General features: G+C 43.7%; 1 protein-coding gene and 1 long non-coding RNA gene across 4 annotated transcripts in view; one reads left to right on the forward strand and one right to left on the reverse strand.

Annotated features, from left to right (window-relative positions):
* The window catches only part of LOC137150098 (IQ motif and SEC7 domain-containing protein 3-like), a 127,344-nt gene extending 119,178 nt beyond the window's left edge, over positions 1-8,166 (reverse strand). The window contains exons 1-2 of one of the 3 annotated variants that reach the window (XM_067543797.1): positions 6,808-8,165; positions 3,735-3,914 (exon numbers count right to left, since the gene is read on the reverse strand). In XM_067543797.1, the coding sequence (XP_067399898.1) occupies positions 3,908-3,914; positions 6,808-7,088 (288 nt within the window). In that variant the 5' untranslated portion in view covers positions 7,089-8,165 and the 3' untranslated portion in view covers positions 3,735-3,907. Of the gene's footprint in view, positions 1-3,734; positions 3,915-5,071; positions 5,205-6,807 lie in introns of those variants that run through there. The other 2 variants (XR_010918909.1, XM_067543796.1) reach the window with 2 other exon arrangements.
* Positions 8,167-8,228: 62 nt separating this feature from the next.
* On the forward strand, positions 8,229-9,410 carry LOC137150100 (uncharacterized). Its single transcript, XR_010918911.1, has 2 exons — positions 8,229-8,819; positions 9,294-9,410. It is a non-coding gene; the product is annotated as an uncharacterized lncRNA (long non-coding RNA).
* Positions 9,411-24,430: the final 15,020 nt, after the last annotated feature.

Consider the following 24,430-nt stretch of genomic DNA (forward strand, 5'->3'; position numbering starts at 1 on the left):
ACTTAAGGAAGTTGCAATTTTTGGTTTACAGATGGAGGATCTGAGTCAGAACTGTAATTTTTGGAAGGCTTTCCTCTTTTCCAGCTGTATGTTAAGTGAAATGGATCAACTGAAAATGAGACTTCTCCTTGCTGTGATGAGTAGCCATTGTTATTGTTAATATACTGGTTCATTACACCCAACATAAAGCCTTACAATCAACTAGTCTATCAGCAGCCGCATTTGTTTATTCTAAGGTTAATTTTATAGTCATTTGCCGCTTCTGAACCAAGTGAAGCAGCACCGAAAGTAAGTTGTCTGGCATGGTGTTTTCCCAGTGAGACTCAAACCACTCACAACAAACAAAACAAAATCACCAACAATGGAAATGATAGCATCCATTAGACTCTCTCCTGTTAGATCTTTCTATGCAAGTAAGGACTCAACCTAGAATACTTTTACTCTTAAAGGGAAGTCACTGTTTTCCAAGAAAATTATCTGGATTATCAATAGTGGTTTCAAGGGAGATATCAAACTAAGTAGGTACTTCAACTATGCCTTTGTTCCTGAAATATTTAATTAACTTAGGCTATATGCTCCATTTTGGTAATGAGTAGAAAGGGCTAAGGTCTTAAAAGTGAATACATATTATAGTCATCCATTCGGGAAATGTAATAAGCAGCTATTTGTATGGCTAGATATATGAACTGATCAGAAATTTCCCACCTGAATGTTTTTCCATCAGAAAATGCCAATTCATTTGCCAATTGGGCTACCAGCTGGAATTTCATTTTAAAATGTTTTGAAGTGTAATTATTTCACAAATATTGTTTTTTGATTTCCCTTTCATGGAAAATTTCTATTTTTTGTTCCAAAATTGAACAAACTCTCCTCCTCCTTCCCCTCCCCACCCAACAAAAAACATAAAACAAGAGACATTCAGAATTTCCCTTCCATGGGAAATTTTGATTTTTTAGCAACCCTACTAGACATATCAGAAGAAGAGATTTTAGAACTCCAGATAGGATGCAGTTATCATACAGAACTCCCTATTGAAAACAGCAAGATCCAATTAAAAATAAATAAATAAGAATCAGTATCACAATGACCCACAGTGCTGGGAAAAGGGTGAGCATAGCACTTCTACAAGGTGGCAGCCACAGTTATATGCCTGTTGCACATGGTGTGTGGACATTGGCAAGGGCAGGGCCATCAATGGGGATATGGGGCAGTTTGCCCAGGGACCCCCATTTGAGAGGTTCCCAAACCAAGTGAGTGTCGTGACCTAGCACACTGGGTTGCAACACCACTCACTGAAATTTGGCCTGACAGCCCCTGCATCATCAGAGAGGGACAGCCAGGCCAGATGTGAGTAGCTCAATGCTAAGTTAAAGTGAAAGTTGTTCAGACATGCATACCATATGAAAAAGTTTCTGGGGACCCCCACTGCTTCTACATACAGCCAGATTTTCAAGATTGCTCTGCTATACCTGGGAATTAATACAAATATATTAAGTGGCTGGATTGCCAACAGCTATTCAGAACCCAGCAGCTGGTAAAGAGAAAACAGGAACTGCTGGATGCAGAACTATAATAGTCCAATGACTTTTTCCACAGTAATTTACCAAGATATATCAACCTAGCACAAGCCCCATTTTGCACTAGGGCAGCCTTGTCTATGTTAGAAGCTGGCACCAAATGTTGATATAGTTCCCTAGTCTAGACAAACACTTAACATTTCCCTCATCACTTTTTGAAAACCTCCCTCCTTCAAGTCGTCAGAGCCCTGTGTATAAACCTCTTGTGGAGAAAGCTGAATTAAGGCACATGCACTATGGGCCAGTGCCAAACACCCCAGCTCCTGGAGTCTGGATTATTACAGAATCTCAATTCTCTCCCCCACCTTCTTATTTATTTATTTTTTTTAAGTTTCTAGTCCTCCTGGTTTTCAAGCTGGTCTTCACAACAGGAGACAAGTGTAACTGGTGAACTGATGTCCACCTCAATCTGCAGAAAGCCTGAAACAATAACGCCAAGAAACGTGACTTGCCCCATTCATCCCAATGGGGTCTTAACGCCAAGACTGGGGTGCCTCAACACCATCCCACCGGAGGGCTCGAGAGGTGGTAGGAGAAGAACGCAGCAGGCCGGTCCACCTAGGCAGACATTCCCTGATATTGGACTAAGTACTGTCCTCCCCGCCTGTCAGCCACACCTCTCTGGCTGTGGGGGGAGAGAGGACTGACCCTACTGATACTCAGGGGGTCAGGCTAATTTGCCCCATGCCACTGCCTCTTTGGAAGTGGGAGGTCTATGGGGGTTTTTACCTCCTGGAAGCAGTGGGAGAGGCTTTTCCTCTCAGGCGTGGTATCCCTTGTCATTACCCCTGCATTGCTTATGGGACTGATTAGTGACAGCGCCTCATGTCAGGTTGTGGCTAGGGCCCTGGATCACCTCAATGTGAGCTTGCCAGAGAAAGCCACTCCTGGGGGACTTTAACCTCGAAGGCAAATGAAGCCCTGGGCTGAGAATTGAGACACCCGGGGTTCTGTCCCTGGCTTAGCCACAGGATGATTATAAAGAATTTTAGGTGCTACTGAAACAAAATCCAAACCAAGACTGGATCCCACCGCATGCTATGCTACACACGTAGTACAAGTCTTTGGCACAACCTGACAGTCTAAACCGGGTAAGACAGAGGAAAACAGAGGCATCGAGAAGAGCCGGGACTTGCCCCCGGTTAGACAGCAGGTTCGTGCAGAGCCATGGATAAAGCCCAAGCAGAGGGTGCAGCCTACTCACTGCACATCCAAGGCACAATGCAGTGAGAGGGGGAGAAAGAGGCCTTTGCACATCCCACCTTACAGACAGCTATTCCCACAGGGGTGCTAGCCAGGGGCAGGGATTACGCGGGCCAGCCTCCATTGATGCCTTGCTTCCCCATCATTGCTTCCTGCCAAGAGGAGGCAAAGTTCATGCACCACATGCTTGAGCCTGGACTGTGCCTCAGTTTCCTCATCTGTAAATGACAGATATAACAGGCAGCCAGAATCTGCTGGGTTTGGAAACAAAGGAAGCCGAAATCTCTGCTGTAAGATTGGGGATTTAGCTTGGCCGTTTAGCTGCTCCTGCGTGGCTGGCTGGTGCTACCTCTACACCCTGGGCTCCATGAGCAGACACAACTACATAAACAAAGGCAACAGCAGTGGGTGGGAGAGTGCGGCGGCTCCTTTAAGAGACAATCCCGACGGAGCCGCTGCTATTGCACGGCTGCAGGAACAGTGCCCAGCCCGTGCAGGAGGCAGCCGCACTAGCCAGAAATCTCGTGGCGCCCGGAGGGACGGTGGAACTTTCTCCGGAGCCGAGACCGTGAGCCTGCTCCTGGGAACGCTTAGACCTGGGCCATAAATATCCCAGCTTAATGCTGAGCCTGCCGCAAATCCACTTAGCAGATTGAACAGCCTCCCTCCCTCCCTCCCAGTCGTCAAGGCTGCAGCCCGGAGACGCCTCCCCGAGGGAGCCCGGGCGGGCGGGCTGGACAGAAAACGCGTCATTCACGCACCCTGGCAAGGCCTGGGTGCGATTTCTACTCGGGTCCTGAAGAGAACAGCTGCGGCTGGCTGAGGAGTTTTATCATCATCTTCCTTCAGCCTGCGGCCCAAGCGCCCCGGGCGTAGGATCGATAGGCCAGGGTTACATAGAGAGTCTGTATGCCCTGCTGAAAAGGGCCCTTCTTTCTAAAACAAGGGGCTTGCTCTACAGCATAGTGTCTGCTCTCTAGGCTGGATATTTAAGGGGCTGCTTTCTCAGCTCTCCTCAAGGTTTGTCTACTTGGAGAGAATCTGGAAGATTCAGCCTCCTTTCCTGTTCGGTGAATGTGACTACAGCAGAAAAGCAGCGCTGGTGGGGTAATTCTGTGACAGTAGCATCACCTCCTAAGGGGGAAACACAGGCAGGGGAAATCAAAACACTGAAGCTATGTCTACACTACAAAGATAAGTGACCTATGTTAGGTGGACTTACAGTCACTGCATTAATTCCTGAGTGTTGCAAGTCCACATTACTCTCCTTGGGTCAGTGGTGCCTGTCCTCACCAGAAGCACAGACTTTAGAGAGGCAGGGTAGGGGACTGAGAGCCAGGTCTCAGCTCCACCATGAACCTGGCTGCCTTCCCCTTCCCTTAGCCTCCTCAGACCCCACCTTCCGATTCCCCAGGGAGCAGGCAGGGTCCAGCCACGCTTGCACCAGCTCTCAGTCTGGAATGGGATCTAGCCACCCCGCTCTCCGGAAGAGCAGGTGGCAGCAAGACTCTCCTTCCCTAGCTTTCTTGTTAATTTCACAGATGAAATTGACAAGAATGACAGGCAACAGGGGATGCAAGGAAGGTGGTTTTATTATGTGGGCATAGCAGGGGAGGTACATTGGTGAGAGGAGCATTTCAGTATGTACACCGCCACTGTTTTGTCAACCTTAGCTGACTTTTGTAGACAAAACTCTGTAGTGTAGACCACTAGTAACTCGAACCTGTTAGGCAAGCTGAGGACTCTAAGCAGTGAATTCGAAATCAATTCAGTAACTTGCTCTAGTTCTGGGAATTGTTTGTTTGTTTGGTTTTTAAATAGTTGAAACAACATCAGAGCACCAACCTTCTCGGACAGCACGTGGGATGAAGGCTAAAAAGCAGTGCTTGGTATCCTGGGATAACCCATCCTCCCCCGTTGGAAAAAACATTAATCAGCTCTACAGATGAGGATTTGAGGATGTGCCTATGAGTTTATTCCCTGTTGATACTATTGAGTATTGTGGCCTTTACAAGAGAGACGGGGTTGGAGTCGCACTATCCGATTCAGACAGCTGGGGATCTTGGAGACATTCATTGCTCACCGAACCTTACTTCTGACACGTGTGGACTCAGCGTCCTCCTCTCACAAATTTACTACTTGTTATCAAACAGACACATGTAGGGACAGTCACCGTGTGTGGAGAAAAAGGGCAGAGAAATGTTTATTTCCACATAAAAGTGGTCACGCTTCGATTTGTACTCTTGCATCTATAGCAGCTATCGCCCCCCCGCAAAAAGTTAAAAAAGAAAGGCGTGTTGAAAACACAAGCCAAGGAGAAGCGAATCTTCATCAGGAGCCGGGCAGGACACAATGTGGATTTTAAACACCTTCTCCAATCACAGCAGCACGCCACCACCTCTCCAACGAAGGGTACGATATACACTGCAGGCAGGATGCCATTTTAGGCCATTAATATTTACTTCGGTAATTTATGGGAAAATAAATGAAGCCCGGGAGATCAGAACTGCTCCGGGTTTAGTACGAGGTTGTCTCCTCTGCACCAAAGATGTCTCAGGCCACCTACCCCTTATACCTCATTAGGAGAAGCGGAAACAAATTCACAGACCCGCAGCAGGGAGTTGGCAAAGTCCTAGTTCATTTCTCCCCTTGTCAGAACTAGTAAGAAACATCTTGTGCTGCTGGGGTCCTGGTCCTGCAAGAATACTAAATACTAATCTAGGTGTCAGCGAACGTGCCTTCGTTGGTGTATCAGTGATTAAGCAGGTAGAGATGACACAGTTAGAGATTTAAGTTGTTATGGTGGAAAGAGAAAAGACCGCTGTTCCAAGGCACAATTTTATCAACATAAAGAACCAAAACGTATCCCATCACAAACGGCCCATTGTGTTGCGCTGGGTGAGCGAAGTGGGCTCATATAATAGGCTGCATGCTTTGCCCACTCCACTCAAGTCAAACTAATTCCTAACTACTGTTTCATAAGTAAAACCACGTCGGGCCAGTGTCACTATTTTAATTCTTGCTATTCCTGAATTCTTGTTACTTACAAATCTCGCGCAATTAAACCGCTTTCCATAGGCGGTAAGAAGCACATGATTAATGACAGATTATAGATTCTGTAAATAGACGCAGAGATTGAGAGCAAACAGGTCTGCAAGATCAACCCGTTCATATTTGCAGTAGGCACCGTGTGTACGGGGGCCATCTGCCAATGTTTACTGGCCCTCTTTGGGCCACTTTCATTAGCTGCGGGAGTGACAGCTTTCCACATGGACAGAGGGGCCCCCACAGCTACTCCAGCTCCCCTGCTAGCACAGGGCGAGAATCGATCGCTAGTCCAGGCTGGACGCATTAGATGCCACACACACTAACCCGGAGAGAGACCGTGAAAAGGGCAGATGTTCCCTTGGCCCTCCCTCCCCCCAAACTAACAAGTCAGCTCTCTGGGGTGGGCAGGGATCCCACCACATGCGTGCCACAGACTCCAGACACTTGCGGGTTGGGTTGCCCGCATATTTAGAGAGTTTAGTCTTGTGGGGCCTGGGGAGGGAGCAGCATCTCTGTCTCCTCTGCTCCTGAAACATCCCGCAGCTGCTGCTCTGCGCCCCAGGCAGCTTCATTCCGAGCGCAAAGGGGCCGCCTGGGGCTCTGGAGTGCGCTCGGCGGAGCGGGAAGCAGCAGGAACCGCTTTTCTCGAAGGAGCTGAGAGAGGGATGCACCTCCACTGCCCAGCAGAACTTGCAGCAGCTCGCACTCCCTACCTCCTCTGCTTCCTGCACTATCTGCGCGGCGGAATCGATGCAGAGCCCGCCGGGAACGGCACGCCGCGCAGCCCTGTCCTTTAGCACACAGGATAGCCCCTCCGACCCGCTCCTGAGGCCAGCCAGCCCACGGAGCGGAGCTGCTTTCCAGGGTTGGAGAGGGGAGGGGAGGGGAGGGAGGGAGAAGGCGATAGAAGAGAGGACCCTGTAACCAATGCACTGACAGACCCGGAGGGAGAAGGCCAATAAACCCAGCCAGCTCTTACTTTTCGTGCTTTGCGTTTTCCTGGATGGCCTCCAGAATCGCCGGCCCTGGCCCTCCCGGGTAGGAAGGGAGGATGCCCTGTTGCAGCCTGCATGTGGCCAGGTGTCGGTGATGCTCGTCCTGCAGGCAGGCGTTTTCGTGGTACAACTTGGCCACATGCTGCTCCAGCTCGTCGATCCTCCGCTTTTGCTTCTCCAGCAGCTCCTGCTGCGTCTCGATGATCTTGTTCAGCTCCTGCAGGTACTCCGCCGCCTTGCTGGGGTTCTCCGCAGGGCTCTCCATGGCCTGGCCAGTCACCTACCTCGCCACCCGCCCTCCCCGCCCCTTGGCGCTCTGGGAAGGGGCTGGAGGGGGGAGGCGCTGGCCGGTCCGCTCCGCTCCGCGGAGAACTTGGGACGAGGGGACAAATACCCCGCCTGGCAGGGCCACTCCTCCGCTTGTAGCCGGCCCCCGGGAGCTAGGGATACCCCGGAGAGCGCAAAAGCGGCGCGCAGCAGCTCCTGCTCCGGGCCGCCATTGCTGGTGCTCGGCTTCCTCCGCCTGGTCCTGACCAAGGGGACTGAGCCGGGCCGGGCCGGGGCTGCCTGGGCTGCGTCCGCCTCCTCCGTTCGCCCAGTCAGCAGGAGCGGGGTCAGCCTCTAGCCTGCGGATCTCCGCGCCCCCGGGAAGCCGGCGGCGGCAGCAGCTCGTAGCAGCCCTTCAGCGAGCAGGACATGGGAGCCGAGTGGCTGTGCCTGATGCCCGCCTGATCGCCCAGCGCAGCCCTCTCCGCCTTCTCCCTGGCTGCTACCGCCAGCCGAGCAGCCCGACTCCCTCTGATCCCCGCTGCTGATGCGCTTTAAGTAGCAACAGCTGCCTCCTCCGGCGGCGGAGCGGAGTTTGCAAAGCGGCGGGGTGGCGGGTCGGGGGCTCTGAGCAGAGCTGGCGGCTGGGCTGACCAGGCGGAGAGCGGCTGGCGAGGCAGGCACTGGACGCATCCCACCGCTGCCCTGCTGGAGCTGCCGCGCTCAGATTGGTGCCCACGCGCGAGAGGAGCCGGGCTCATTCACCCCCGGGGCATGGCTGGGTAAACAGGAGGGTCATAAAGAGAAGCGGGCAGGGCTCAGAGAGGAGCTGGGTTGCACGGAGGGACGGCCCAAAGGAAGATACCACTGGCACCGAGAAGTAACAGCCAGGCGCCTCCTCTGGGCCGTCCCCTTTCAGGAACCGGCTGGTCCTGCGCTGCACCCAGCTGAGGGGTGTTTTTCCAGGAGCAAAGATGGGTGCATGTGACTGACTGGTGTTGGCCCCACAGCTGAAGGAGATAAGTGCCAAGGGCCCTCTTAGTGGAAACCCTTTCCAAGCAAGTGGGGAGGACAGCTCCAGGTGGAAACCTTCTTAAACATCGATTTAGGGAGTGCATTTCACTAGAGAGCCCTGCCCTCTCCAGCAAGCTAGGAGCAAATAGAATGAAGCCCTGTTTTTAAAATGGGGAGAGGTTACTCCTTAAAAATGCAGACTGCCAGTAGGTGTGTTACAGCCAGGCACCTACCCATCACTTACCCCTTCTGACCCTGCAGAAGGGGGAGAGGGCCCTGGAGTCTTGTTCTTTTAAAAGGACTGCTCTGCCATGCCTGGCTAAAAGACACGCCAGAGATGTCTTAAGAGCATACTGCACTTTTAGAGCCACTGATCCAGCCCTCAGTGATGCAAGCTTATGACACCTGCTGGAAGAATAAAGCTTCCTCCTGGAACATGGGAGTGATTGTTTATTATTCAAATAGTATCAGTGTGCTAGGTGCTTCATAGAGGTGAGCTCTTTAGCAGCCTGCCTGAAGTCATACTTGCTCTGGGAATTGCAGCATGCCTCTTCCATCAGCCTCCTTGACATTTAAAACCTCCCTTACCTCTGCAGCCTGCAAGATTGCATCAGGCTGGAGAAAGTTATGGGGAATCATGCTTCTCCAGGTCTCATGGATGCAAGTCCAGGATGCAGCCAATGCTTATGAAAACAGGCGGGCTAGTAAAGGAAATGTGAGTGGTGATATAACAAGGAGAAGAATGATGGGGATGTGAGGGAACTCTGTTGTCTTCTCTTTCCCTCTCCTTCCTCCCCACCCCATTTCTGTCTTTTCCTTGATTATCATAATTTTCCTTCTCCCCACAAACTTTTTAAGTTTGCAATATCTTTAAAATTGTATTGCTGCTGTTGTCACTAATTCGCTGGACCCTCCTCTGCAGAGTCAGCTTCTGGAGGCTGCATTTTTCCTTATAATTTGCCAGAATGCATTGTCTCTGGAGCATGGCTGATTCAGCAAAGTGGAAACCAGAGGGGTAGTGGCAGCTATGGCTACTATCTTAGGCAGAGTTATCAGACCACTCTCCTGTCCACAGGCCCAGCAGCTGAAATTTTCATTTTTTTTTTCAGTATAGAATATTAAAAACAGGAACATACCTCACCAAACTAGCAGATTGGGCTCATTCAGATTTCCTTTCTTGTCTCCCCAGCACAACTGACTTCTGAACATAGAAGAAAAAACAATAAAACAAAAAATCATGAAAATGATCATGATTCCTGTCTGGCAATTAGCCTTAAGTTTATTAAAACTTTTATTTCTAAATGTATGTGAATCATCAAATCTCATTATTTCACCTTAGCTGTAGTTTGCTGCACTAAAGGGTTTTTTTCCTTAACAGACTGATTGAATCATGAGCATAGTGTAACTTATAATACTGGCGAGGACTAACACTGCTTGAAGAGACAGAAAAACCCACATCTGACAAATCTTCCATGACCTCTGTTACAATTGTTGTAATGTATTTAATTCATACAGAAGCTTATAAAACCTTTCCCAACTTGATTACCTTTGCCTGACTAGAAAACTGTTGAAAATTAAAATGTTTCAAAATAGTTTTTTAAAAACCTACTGCAGCCCATCACATTGAGAAAAAGTGTATAATTTTCATACAAATAGCTGAAGAAATGTAAAACATGAAGACTCTCCCATGACAGCTATTCCCAGTTGAACAAACAATTTTAATTGATACAGCCACGTTATTCATCACAGAATTAACTTCAGCAATAAAGTGAGGGGAAAAATTCATATATGCATAATAAAATGCAAACTAAGATACCCAAAATTCATTAATGTAGCTGTATACATTAAAGGCTAATTAAGCATTTCACATGCAAAACCATCACAGCCTCTAGTACAACTAATATCTGCTTCAAAGACATTTCTGGTAGATAGAGATTCCTGTGGCTGAGGTAGCACTGACATAAGTGACACTAAATTTGATCGAAAGAAACATTTTCCTCTTCTTGGGTTACTATTTTAATTTCTTCCACAGATAAAAAAAAAATAGAAGCCCCTCATTTCCTCAACTACAGAGCTATGTCTTGTTTACATGGCTAGTACCCCTTTAAAATAAGCCAATAGAAGAAGAATAAACTAAATCAGAAAGGTCCCAGCTGTCTGGCAGGAGTCTCTCCCTTCTCTGAAAGGATACCAGTAGGTTATCTACCCCCATGAGTTCATTACCAGCTAATGAGGTCTGCCTGTCAGTCAGAAGCTCAGCTGCTTTTTCTCAGATACACTGGACAGGGAGGAACTCACACCCAGCCACCCACCCACCAGGAATTCTACTGGGAGTGACCCACCAGCAGGACTGCAGAGTGCATCTATTCTCCACAGACTCCCTAGGAGCAACAGCTGGTTTCCTAGACCCCCACTAGCATCCTGAATACATTGCTGCAATATTTAAAAACTAGGGTAGTGGCAGTATGAGGGGATTTGTCTCTTGAGTCCCTAAGGGCCTGCGTGCCTCATCATGCTGGCTACATTAAGAAAACTTAGAAAATAAGCATATTAATGGAGTCAGTAACACATTCAGCTTTCATCTCTCTGTGGGGCAGGTGCAAGCGGTTTGTTACAACAAATCCAGTTTTACTGGGACTTGCCCTGTTAGAACAATAAAGGGAATTCAAGACTCATCTGATTAAATATGGAAGCTACAGAAATAGCATTTTGCTTAATTGCAACCATATTACCTTGGGATATGAGCCTGTCTGTTCTCATAAGCTAACCAGGGCCCGGTCAATTCTTGCATGGAAAGGGCCAGGGAAAACTTAAAGTACTCGGGATATTTTGTTGATCATTTTAGTAGGACTTTTCCCTCCTAGTCAGTAATGAATACACACCCTTTTTCAGGGTTAGGTGCCATTACGTTGTCTTTCAGCTGAGATGTATTATACCAAAGGCCTGACTTCTTATGGTTATTCGGTAGCCCATGGCACTATTTGCAAGAGTAAGGGAGTTAACTCCACTGTCCTGCCAAATGCTGATGGAAGGGCCCCAAAAAAGAAGATTGTATCATTAAGATACTTACTCATTTTCTTGCTTTGGGTATTTACACCTACACCTGATTCTCAGTTTACAATTATGAGGGGAAGGATGGTCTTATGGCTAGGACAATAAATTGGGATTCAGGAGAAGAGTTCAGTTCCTGGATCTGTTACAGACTTCCTGTAAGACTTTGAGAAATCACAATCTATTTGTGCCTCAGTTTCACCATCTGTAAAACAATGATTTTTCTCTCTCTCTTGCCCTTAGATTCTACTTACTATCCAAAGAATTTACAATCTAAGTAAACAGGGGTTGCCTCTCTTTATGTTTATACAGCCTCTAGCACAATAGTTTTCTGTTCATGATTGGGGTCCCTAAGTGCTACTATAATATTAATAATAATTTGCTAGAGCCAGTTGGAAACTGGCATTCCTGTTTCTAATGAAATTCTGAAATTTTAAAAATATTTATGTTCTGATGAAAAATGTTGACAATTTCCACAGAACAGGAATTCCAAAACTTCATTTTGAAAAGAGTCAAAACATTTCAGTTTGACCTTTTTGAAATATTTCTGAGGTTCCCCAAGCTGCGCCTCCAGGTCTTCTGAGCTGTCTCAGAGCTGGGATCCTGGGAGTCCTGGCTCCGAGATAGCTCCAGGGCATCCTGCCAGGCAAGCCAGGGACACTAGCAGCCCTGGCTCGTTTCACGGCTGATATATTGGCATTTTCGAATGGAAGAATGTTGCATCAGAAAATTTCCAAACTGCTCTATTATTTGCACGTGCCCGAACTCTGATGTGCACATGCAGACTCTGATTTGCCTTTTAAAATCAGGGCTTGCAAGCACAAACTTGTTCTTGAATCCACGCCTGCCTATGTATAAGAGTACACAAACATTTTTGCCTGTTCTTCTCTGGGACTGTCACCTTAGGTAGTAGGCAGTGTTGTTATTGCCATGTTGGTCCCAGGATATTAGAGAGACAAGATGCGTGAGGTAATATCTTTTATTGGACCAACTTCTGTTGGTCAGAGAGACAAGCTTTAAAGCTACCTAAGGAAGAGCTTAGTGTAAGTTACCTTCTATCTACCTAAAATTCTCCAGTAGTTTCAATTGTTTGCTGCTTTTAATTTGCTGGCCTAAATTGTTGTATACTCTTACTATATGATATTGATGGGCACCTTCCTTCTACTGTGCCCCTTTACGGTACATAGTTTGTATTAATTTTCAGTCCATCAAGAAAAGAGCTTTGTCCATTGTAATGTAATTAAAAATACCAGTGAAGACTGCAAGCAGTGAACATATGCTACTTATCCAAACCAAGGAAAGAGAAATGCAGGGCAAGGCTCTACATGTAAGCAATAAAGCCTTCCTCTGCTACAATGGTACTCAACCTATTTTCATTTGTGGATCCCTAAAAATTTTTGAATGGAGGTGCAGACCCCTTTGCAAATTTCAAATGGAGGTGCAGACCCCTTTGGATATCTATTGTCTGCATATATAGTTGAATTCTATTCAGCCAGTTTTCAGTCTAAGTCTTTCGTAGACCCCTTAGACATAGTTGAGAACCACTGCTCTACCATATACTTTCCATGCCATAAATTAGCTCATTGCAACATTACACATTAGAAATCAAATCCCCAAAAGTCAGGGAGTGTAGTCACTTGTGCTTAACCTTAATTCTGTCACTGTGCCTTAAAACATTGGAGGGAAAACAATTTTTAACCTCTCTCTCTCTCTTAATCTTTGCTGTATTGTGTTAAGAGATTCATAGATTTTTTAAGGTCAGAAGAGCCTGTTACAATAATCTAATCTGACCACCTGCATGACAGAAGGAGAAGAACCTCAACCCAATAAATTCTGCATCAGGCCCATAACTTATGTTTGAGCAATAACATAACTAAACAACCCTCTCCCTCCCCAAAAAACTGAGACTCAGTCTTAAAGATATCAAACGATGGAGAATCTGGCATCTTCTCCTAAGTAAGTTGTTCTGTGGGTTACTTACCCTCACTGTTAAAAATTGGCACCTTATTTCTCGTGTGTTCTCATTTGTCTATCTTCAGCTTCCAATCATTGGATATCATTATGCTTTTTTCTGCTAGATTACTATCAGAAATCTTTTCCCCTATGTAGGTACTTGTAGCCTTCACTTGGATAAACTAAATAGGTTGAGAATCTTTGTTCTCACACTATAAGACGTTCTCCAGGCCTTGAGTCATTTCACTGTGGCCCACATGGACACGCCCACACCCATGAGCTGAGGTGATTGGGAGCCAGAAAATCCCAGCTGGCATGTGTGGAAAGGGCACACTGTACAACACTGTTCTTCCTCCCTGGCACCCTTTGTTTGGGAGAGGAGCAAAGGACCTGTCATTTGTCTCAGTTTTATACCCTCCTGAACATGAGGATTTTCTCTTGAAAACCTGCTCTGGCATGAATGCTGCCGGAACTAGCATTACATTTTACTGGGCCTGGTTTGTATCTGCTATTGTACACCTGTGTAGGTCCTGCTGCAGGACTGGGAGTTCTTTTACATAGAAGGCTCACCCCTGCCTCCCTCATGGGCCCTTAACCCTTTCCCTAAAGAGGAAGACTAAAGCAATTCTACCAGATTAACCTTGGAGTTTCCTGGGCTTCCACACCCTCTCCTTTGGGGATTTCCCTGGGAGAGCATAATTTGGGATTTTCTTCTTCACAGGATAGGGTTAGATCCCCAATCTGCATTACACAACCGCTATCACCTAATATTTTTACAGCTCTACATAGCACCTAGAAGAATTAGACAATGTTCTTGCCTTTAGGAGCTTACAAGCTAGGTAAGACATGGGAAATGAAACTTGACATAGGGAGAGATAAGAGATCATATACACCTAAGGAGGCAGAGTTGAGTGTTCAATTTTAACTGTTTTCTGACCTGAGTGTTTAGTTTCTTAAATCTGATGTATTAATGATTCCTATTTGTAAGAAATTGCTATTAAATTGATTTGTAAAGGAAAATAAAATTTAAAATAATTTTAGCTCTTCCAGCTTGTATAGCTTAAAAGTTCTACAGGCTTCATCAGTAAAATTTGATCTGATGCTAATCAATCTGGGCATCTGTAAACACAGCCATCCTTAACCAAGTCTTTAATTCTGTGGTGTATGTAATAAAATTCTGTCTTTCTCCATATTGTTGGCTGTTTCTGTTAATTCTCTTGGTTTTTTCTATTTAGAAGCTCAGAGCTCAAAATTATCTTTGACAGGAGAAACTACATATCCTAAACCAGAGCACTTGACATGTAAGCTTCTCAGGCAAGGCCACTTCTTCCTTTTGGTCCTGTACAGTACAGAGCACAGTCAATGCTTAATAAATAATGAATCACCAAGAGACCGTAGGTGCAGGACTGGAGATGGGAGAGACTGTGAAGGAACATTTCTTTTCATCTGTGGAGGAAGGAGACAGATCTGTAATGTGCTTATATAATAAAGGGAATGCTGTTCAGAGGATCACACCTACAAATACATGTACATGCAAGTGCTCAATTTTATGTGTGAAAATATGTAGTGAGAACATCAGCATATGCTACCGTATGTTTGTTTGCTGTGTAGAACAGTTGAGTGTCCATGGAGAGATGAGAGGAAAGCTGGTATATGAATGTATTTCTGAATAGTTACTGAATAAGCATGAATTATTTTTAACTGTGTTAAGTTTCTGGTATGTAAAAGAGTCTGTGAATAGGCCTTAACTAATACATCTTTTTGGCCACCTCAAAATGCCTGAGATTAGGAGCCAGTAGGTTTGAGATGGGCTCTATTAGGAACAGCCTAGCTCTGGGAAAGAATTGCTTAAGATTGATTTTTTGATACCTCAAATTCAGGATGCACTGGTTTAGGAAGAGCTCTGAGCCATCTTACTTTGGGATGCCTTGTATTTATGATACCCTGGTTTAAAATTTTATTGAAGAACTGCCAACATCTGGGATAGTCTGGATTTGGAATGCTTTAGTGTGAGAGAACATTGCTTTGAAACACCTCAATTCAGCACGTCCTTCTTAAAAACACCCCAAACTCCATTCTCTCTAATATGAGACAGTGAGTTTGGGAGGCATTAGGGTGAGTACCAAAATGCTGTGCCCAAATAAGCCAAGAGAAAAAGTTTATTGTTCATGTGGAATTGGTCATTTGAAATGTTCATAACTTTAAAGCTACTAAATGGAATATTCTTAAGACTTGTCCTACTTTTTGAGACAAAGGATAAGTTTGAAGATTCTAGCATTGGTTGGTTTGGGGTTTTGTGTGTGTGTGTTTTAAGTTATAAGAGCTTAAAAACTGACTGAATATTTTGGGGAAAAGATTTTCTTTTCTCATACTTTCATAATGCAAAACAGACAAAGTACATTTTTCTATAACATCACTCCTGCTCCTTTCAAAATTAGCCTTTTGGACTGAAACCAAGCATGGGCAGTTTTAACCCTAAATAAATTTGCTTGAGAAAGTTGTGAGCAACTGAAAACGTGGGATTAAAACAGAATCTGTAACTCAAATTTAGCTAGCGGAGCCATTAAATGTAGCATACAACCTTATCTGTGTCTCCTGTAATTAAACAAGTTATTTTTTAAACAGGGCAAAAAATAATTTCCCTTAGCTCTTCAAGTTAAGCTCTGACTCAAGCCAAATCAAAGATGGACTAAATAAGGATACCTTTTTTAAAATGCAACAGTTTAATTAACAAACAAAGATAAGAAAATCATGAATGAGATAGAAAAATATAGATCTACCCATCATTTCATGTCAAGAACAGAGGTAAGTATCAGAAAACAATACTTTAAGTGAGTTAAAGATGAACAGTAGGCTTATGAAAAAAAGTAGGGATCGGAATTACAGAGATTAGGAAGATGATTGATGAAAAAGAAAGACATAAATAAAACCTCTCCTAAAATTACAACTTTGCTACAATCACCGAAAGGAAAAAAATTAAGTGTGCTAAAAAATATTAATTTTTTTGTTTTCCACCACTGTTGCTTAAAATGATCAGCCGTCTTCATTGTGACATCCTTCCTTGCCAATTTTAAAGTATTAATACACAACATACTGTAAAAAAGTAAATAAATAAATACTAACTCCCTTTTTAAACAGCAAATAAACAGGAATAGACACTTTCTATGAAAAGTCTATTTTGCAATAAGACTATTATCAATGGTCTCAATAGTTTTATTAATAATTAATAATAGTCTATTAATAGACTACTGCAAAATAACTATTTTCCAGTAAGAAACTGAATTTATGAGATAACACTGCCATATCAATTGTTAACTGCATTAAAGTTATATCCAATAATCCAACATTTTATACATTACATTATAGATATCACTACTTGTACTGCCTATAGTTAAATTTACCCAACAATTTCATTATAAGACACTGTTTTCAGTTGTTTATAACTTTGCAAACTTTAACCAGGTGGGCTAAAATTTTCCATGCCAGATATCTGCCTCTGGTGGAAGTTTTCTGGAAGATTTCAGTAAACACAGTTCAGCTGTTTTTCAGAACCAGGGTAGGGGAAAATATATTGTTTTGCCCATGGTAAGAGAGATTCTTACAACCTTTGAGAAGCACTAGCACCTCCAGGCTTTGGAGCAAAGACTGTAAATTTAGCAGGGGAGTTGCCCTAGTGCCAAGGTTGTGCCTTTCTGTATCCCCATGAAAATCTGCCCTAATTTGGCAAAGCCATGACCCTTTGACAACAGAGACTTCTTAGAGTTGGGCAGTCACATTTTTTGAAGAGTGTCTACACCGAATATGTTCCATCCCCTCACAGCTTTTATATGCAATTGGACTGTACATGTGCCATCCCCACAGCATGACTGAGCATGCTCCATCCTGGGAATGCAGAGAATGAGCATATGCAGGACTTCTCTTATAATTGCTTCACCTGACTGCCAAGGGTTACTGTATCACTGAGCACAGGAAATGAGATAAGAGAAATAAGTCACTCCTGTGCTCTCCATGGTCCTCCTGCTGGCAACCAGGCAGTGAGAAAGAGGAGGATGCAGCCTGTTTGAAATGCAGAGGAGCCAAGCCTGGAGGGGCATGGTGCCCATGGACTAGACTGAAACAAGGGGCTGATGGAGGTCGGGGAGGGGGGACTGGGACAAGGAGCTGAACTGGGAAGAGAGTTGAGAGCTAGTGGGGGGAACTGGAACTGGGACGAGGAGCGGATACTGGGGGGAGACTGAGATGGGGACAAGGACAGGCTTGGAGGAGCCTGGGCAGATAGGGTCCAGTTTGGGGTGGCCAGGACAGGTAATTGTTTAACCATTAGAGTATACTCCCATCAGTACCTAGGTCCTGGGTCTCAACATTTCTCTATGACACCCACTGTCAAAACATGCCTCATCTCCCTCTTGCAGCTAGTATCAGTTACTCAGCTCCAGTGGCAGAGAAATCTGTGCTGTGGATCTAAAGCTTCCAATGTTGCTGATGACTCACCTGGGAGTCGATATGATACCACAGGATAGATTCCTGGCCCCCCCGCCCCCATTTGTCTCAGGGTGTTAAACTATTTCATTACAAACACATCTATTATATTTCTACTTTTTGACCAGTTAGAACCAGGCTTTCTTTATGTCAATATAAATCTTTTAAGGATGATCATAGCTAAGCAAACCCAATTGTCTCTGCTTTAGATGATCAATAATAATCATTTCTCAAAAAGGAAATGTATTTAGCCACATAAATGGTTATCAACTAAAACCAGGGTAACTGGATTCCTGTAAGCTAAAGTCATACAACAGAAGTGATGAAGAAACTATAGTGATGTGTGCCTTAGGAAAGCTGAAGATGGGTAGAATGGAAACCTCTAATCATTAAACTAAGTCATAATATAAAAGAACTATCTTTAGCACAGCAATGTATTTTAGCTCCTTGAAAACAAGTCTATCACAGTAGAGAGGCAATATACCTGGTGGTTAATTATTAGTGAAGTGGAGGAAAAAATGCATTTACATTGATGTAGCTAACGTGATAGCTGTCTCATTGTGAAAACTCAGTGTAGGCAACATAAGTGATAGTTTTACCTGGATGCATCTGGCTGAAGTGAACCCTAGGATCAACCATTTATCTTGGTTTTTACAATGATATAGCTATCTTGTGTATGAAAGCCACATTTTTCCTAGTGTAGATACATCCTAAGAGATCAGCAGAGAAATGTGATATAATGTGTAGGTTAGAAACCTGTGTCATGCTTACAGATTGATAGTGTGCTAAGAGAAGTTTGGTAAATTAACACCATCATTATTACTGCGTCATGACTATAGATCCATTTCTGTTAGTTTAGTTAGGGAAATCTGTTCTTTCTGAATCATTATGTTTGCATTCCCACTTATCTGTGATAGTGGATATTATTTTTGTACAATTTATTATTTTCTGATGAGAGCATACATCTCTGTTTAAAACATTGTGGGGAAAGAAAAATAGCTTTTCATTTAAATTTCATGAATGGGGAATGGAAACAATATAGCAACTATATCACTGATAATAGTTGAGGGAAAATAAAAATTATTTTCATAGTAATTACATTTGCAGCAACTCTTGATGTTTAAAATACACTTGGAAGTTCAGACTGTAGTATTATACCCCCTTAAAAAAATCACAATCTAAACAAATCAATTTCATTTGCTGTCTGTACAGATAAATGGGGCTAAATCCCAAGAGAAGTGGATCTTCTTTGATGAAGATTCAAAAACAAATGCTGAGATCAGACAATTATTCTTTTCCCATCCCTTCCCATTTTTATTGTTGAAAGGGATATAGGTGGGAGTAGAGGGTGTTGATATATCGTAATAATTGTAGCAACAGTGCTATTTACAATTTGAATCTAGGAATCTTAAAGTATTTTACATTAGTTGTTCTTGAAACCAGTATTTGTAATTTGTCAGCCTCTTTCTGTTTTATGAGCATTTCTGCTGCATCTGCATCAAGAAGCCCTACAGCAGTGTAGTTAAGCTCTATTGAACTCCGTGCAGGTTTATAGATATGGGAGTTATTTTTGTCAAAGCTAACATGAACAAAAAATATTTGATACTTGGTAATTGCCACATAGAGGTAAAGAAGGATGTTTTTTTTCCCCTCTTGTAGTGGGAACCCAGCCTTGCATCTGAAAGGACTGGAACCAGAAAAGTGAAGATGAGCCCCTGGGCTCTCATTCTATGTCATCATCTCAGTGCATGTGGCTTTAATTGCATGATGCATGTGACACAGATATGCCCAGGCAGGCAAATTACACTTATGTCTGACCAGCTTCTGAATAGTTCACCCAAGTGTGTGTGGGGGGGGGTCATGTATGGTCTCTGCTAGAAGCTAAGAATCAGCTGATCATCATGATTATTGTGAGATGCTTTTATGGGAATATTTAAAGAAACATGTGAAATGCACAATATTGCGTTTCAGAACTGTTGGAGATAAAGCATGTCACCTTAGGCAGGAGTGGGTGTCAGAGCTAACAGAGTCAAGAATGAGAACAATCAACATCTTTTGGCCCAGCCCAGACCTGTGTTTACAGTTTGGATCAGATGCAGACCTGAGCATTTACAAAGACAAAAATACCCCAAGAAAGGTCTTTAAATAGGGGACCCTCAGGGCTGAGCTGAAGTTAATGAAATGCCCTAATTGTCTCTTTTCACAAAGTCTGGGACTATAGAAGAGAGGGCACAAGGTATTATCAATTACAGAGGCAACACTGCCAGGGTGAGTGTTTCATGAAAAATGGATCCCAGCTGTCTGGACGGGACAAGCACTGTAAGAACTGACCATTGGGTGAGAAATACCTTATTAGACTGGAAAGGAACTGGTTAATAAGCATAGGATCCAGATTGCATTTTATATTTCTCATTTTGCATCTATTTTGGATCTTTATCTTAAGCTGTGTTAAATAAACTTATATTTGGTTTACGATAAATATGACCAAGTGCCTCGTGCCAAAGTGTGTTGATCTGAGGGAAGGCTGGTGGACTGAGGTGCACTGCTTTTATGGAGGCAGCAGCTCAGTGTACGCTGTGGATGTCCAGAAGATAAGGTGGGGCATGCTAATTGCTAGCCTGCAGAGGGAAAGAGTGCGGGGCTTGTGGAGCCTGGACCTAAGCCCTTGTGCTGCCTGTGGCCAGCAGAGTTGGGAGGATTTCCTCCAGTGGGCACAGACTGGACACTCTCACACTGTAAGAAGGTGGTAGTGATTCAAACCAGACACCTCAGGTAAGCCCAGAAATATCACAATTTTTGATAGTAAGGGTAATTACCCATTGGAACAAATACCAAGGGTCATGGTGGATTCTACATCACTGCTCATTTTTAAATCAAGTTGGGAAGTTTTTTCTAGCGAGAGATGCTCTAGGAATTATTTTGGGGATGTTCTATGGCCTGTGCTATACAGAAGGGCAGACTGGATTATCATAATGGTCCATTCTGACCTTAGAATCTATGAACATGAATTTCATAGCTAAAATGCTGAACAGCAAGAGGAGAATGTACTGCATTTCCAATCTCCTTGCACCTGGTCAGTACAAACAGGGAGGGACCCTTAAATGGTAGTGCGAATGGGGAGCATGCTTTCATTAGTGTTCCTGGCTTGTCAGAGTAGATGATTTCTCTCACATTTTGGCTACTGAAAGGTCAATTTGAGAAGCCTGAGAAAGTTCCTAAAAGTTCCCAGAAATAAGGAAGCTCTTCACTCCAGCTGCCTCCCAATGAAGAGGAGGAATCAGTCTTGCTGGCAAGATTGTGTCTGATTCTGAGCCACCTGTCTTGAGCTGGCTATACAATATAGACAGAAAAGACAGTTCTCTAGGATGGCAAAATATTAGTAGCAGCAAAATATTCAGTGACCATTGATGTGTGCAGAGATACATATTTGCCTTGGGCAACAGAACTTCTAGAGTTGGCCTTCACAATGTCTCCCTTGAGGAATGACTCTGAAGATGCTCCAATGCTACCGTCTAGGCATTTTTTACATCTACTTGGAACTCATCATCAAGGGAAGCCTGAAGAGGAATTTGCTTCTTTTCTGGAAAATATGGAGCTGTTAAGTCTGTGACTGAAATAGTTGAAGCCACGACTAGTTTCCCTTCATAATTCTGATTTTGACCTAACTTTGCCAAAACTAAACTAAGTCACTTGAAACGTATCGCATGTGCTGCTCAGTCAGAGGATGCTTTGTTTTGAAACACCTGGGAGTTTTCCAACAAGGTGTGTATCAGATTTAGCAGTTTCCCTTTTGTAAAAGTCTCCTAATTCTGGGGGAGGGAATGCTGTATCACAAATAGTTTTCAAGCCAAACTCCACATGCAATTAATTTCATTGTCCTCAACAGGGACTGGTGCCTTTGGTTATTTTTGGGAAAATCTAGTGAGTTAATTTTGGAATTGTATTTTCAACCTTTATACTGTCTGTCAGGAACTCTAGGATTTATAATAGTCACGCTCCTAATTGCTGAACTAATACAGAACAAAGACTATGAACTTCATGTAACCACCTGTATCTCAAAAGATGCTTTCTTGTGCTTGAGGTGGCATGGCCCACATGCAGCTGCCTTAAATTGCACTCTGCTTTAATGAAGAGAGTCATGAAACATAGTTCTCCCATAGGCTGTTTATATAGGACCTGCGCAGGAAGCTCCAGGCTTTCTCTCATCTTGTGGCCAATTTGTCTTCCAGGTAAGGTTTTTCAAAGTCATGACCAGTGATGTGTAACTCCCCTATTTGATGTTAGGTGGAAATTGCTGTTTAAAATAGAGCTGCAGAAATGTTTTTATAAACAACAGAAAAGAATGTTTGCATAAATCCTGCCCTCAGTTAGCCCTGTCAAAGGTGTTAGGATTGCACAGATATACAAAAATTTGACCAATAGTTTTTAGCTTCTCAGAATATTCTATTTGGCCTCCATTTATTTCCTTTTTATTCCAGCTGTGCTTTACATCCACTAAAATGTGTTTTCCTCCTATGTGTCTATCTATCAACAAACAACAATCAAAGCTGCAGCCTCTGCCCCAGTTTCACGCCATAAGAAGAATAGGGTTCCTTGCTTCCTAGTGATGATTTTTCAGCCCTTACCCTTTGTATTTTTTCTTTATCTCCTCTTTTCTGTCTATTCCCATGTAAGAAAGACTTTTCTTTTTAGCATTTCATTTCCTGCAGAGTAATAAAGCTTATGTTATTAGAAAAAATATGCTCTTGGTTCTTTGACAACAAATGTGCATGTGGCTCTAATTTCAATGCAGTACATGCCATCAGGGGTACTCTTGGTATTACTGCAAGTTACAGGGGTGCTTTGTCATCAGTCCCCTCACTTTTTTTTTATTAAGCTTAGAAAAATTATCTGTCCCCTCTGCCATCTTTCTGTTCGTATGCTCCCGCAGGCTGAGCGTAGAGACACAACCTGAACATTGCCCCGCTCTTCTCTTGGTCACTTTTGAATTCAGGTTGTAACTGCAGAAGGATTTCCCCATCCAAAGCAAGAGTGCAGTTTATTGATGCTCACAGGCCTTTGCTTTCTTATACAGTATCATTTCAAAGATTGTCTGCCACAAAAGAGTTTTATCCCTGTAAATACCACCCTGCTGCTAAAGCTACATTAGACAAGACATTGCCCTTGTTCTTCTTGCTGTAACTACAGTTATAATCTCACAAGGGAATTTTTTGGCCTGGGAAAGATGCTGATGACTTTATCTGAAGTCATCAACCAGATTCCACTTTAGCACCCTTACAGAATCACATTTGCATACTCAAGGTCAGCAAAACCATCTCTCTCTCTCTCTCTCTCTCTCTCTTTCTATCTCACACACACACACACACACACACACACACACACCCTTTGCTCTTTTTAAAAAGCAAGTATTTTGAAGACTTCCATTCACAGACTAAAAATATACATATAAATAAATAAATAAATAAATAAATAAACAAATATACTGCTCCACAGAAAGGCAGTTGTTAGCAGGCTACATCTCAGTTCTTACCAAAGCCAAATGGCAAGAAAAGCCGTTTCTCCTTTATGTGAAATCCATATTTGTAAACAGTGTTCTGCCTTTAAATCAATTTTGATGCTTTGCCTTAGAATGCAGCAGATAATATACTTATATTTCTGAATATCAATCCATTGCAGGTGCCACCTGGTGGCAGAACTAAATTAAATCACCAAAAAAGAGTGTAAAGTTCCAGAGGGGTAGCCATGTTAGTCTGTATACAGCAAAAACAATGAGAGTCCTGTAGCACTTTAAAGACTAACAAATTTAATTTCTGCAGGCATAAGCTTTCATGGGCTATAACCCACTTCATCAGATGTAAGGAATAGAAATCAGATAGGAGGTATATATATATACATATCCAAGGGTAAGGAACAGCAATGGGGAAGGTAGATATAAGCAAAGTCCATTCAGTTAGGGTACTTGAGGCCTATTCACAACCATTGATTAGGAGGTGAGAATGGGTGAACAGTGACAATTACTTCTTGTAATGAGATAACCATTCCAAGTCCCTATTTAGATCCAGTTTGATTGTGTCAAGTTTGTAGATGATTTCTAGCTCTGCAGTTTCTCGCTGAAGTCTGTTTTTGAAGTTTTTTTGTAGAAGTATGGCAACTTTCAAGTCAGTTACAGAGTGTCCTGGGAGATTGAAGTGGTCTCCGACTGGTTTATGGATGCTATTATTTTTTATGTCTGATTTGTGTCCATTTATTCTTTTGAATAGTGACAGTCCGGTTTGGCCAATGTACATGGCAGAGGGGCATTGCTGGCACATGATGGCATATATTACATTAGTAGATGTGCAGGTGAATGAGTTCCTTATGGTGTGGCTGATGTGGTTAGGACCTGTGATGGTGTCACTAGAGTCAATGTGTGGGCAAAGCTGGCAACGGGGTTTGTTGCAGGGGTATGTTCCTGGGTTAGTATTTTTGTATGGTGTACGGTTGCTTGTGAGTATTTGCTTCAGGTTGGGGGGCTGTCTGTAAGCAAGGATAGGTCTGCCTCCCAGAGCTTGAGCGAGTGAGGGATCATCTGCTAGGACAGGTTGTAGATCCTTAATGATGTGTTGGAGAGATTTTAACTGGGGACTGTAGGTGTTGGCCAGTGGTGTTCTGTTGTTTTCTTTGTTGGGTCTGTCCTGCAGTAGGTGACTTCTGGGTACCCGTCTGGCTCTGTCAATTTGTTTTTTCACCTCTCCAGGTGGGTATTGCAGTTTTAAGAATGTTTTATGGAGATCCTGTAGGTGTTTGTCTCTGTCTGAGGGATCGGAGCAAATCCGGTTGTATCTTAAGGCTTGGCTGTAAACA

The sequence above is a fragment of the Emydura macquarii genome, unplaced genomic scaffold, assembly GCF_026122565.2.
Source record: "Emydura macquarii macquarii isolate MOO-44397 ecotype Brisbane River unplaced genomic scaffold, CSIRO-AGI_Emac_v2 contig_968, whole genome shotgun sequence".
Classification (NCBI taxonomy): domain Eukaryota; kingdom Metazoa; phylum Chordata; order Testudines; family Chelidae; genus Emydura; species Emydura macquarii.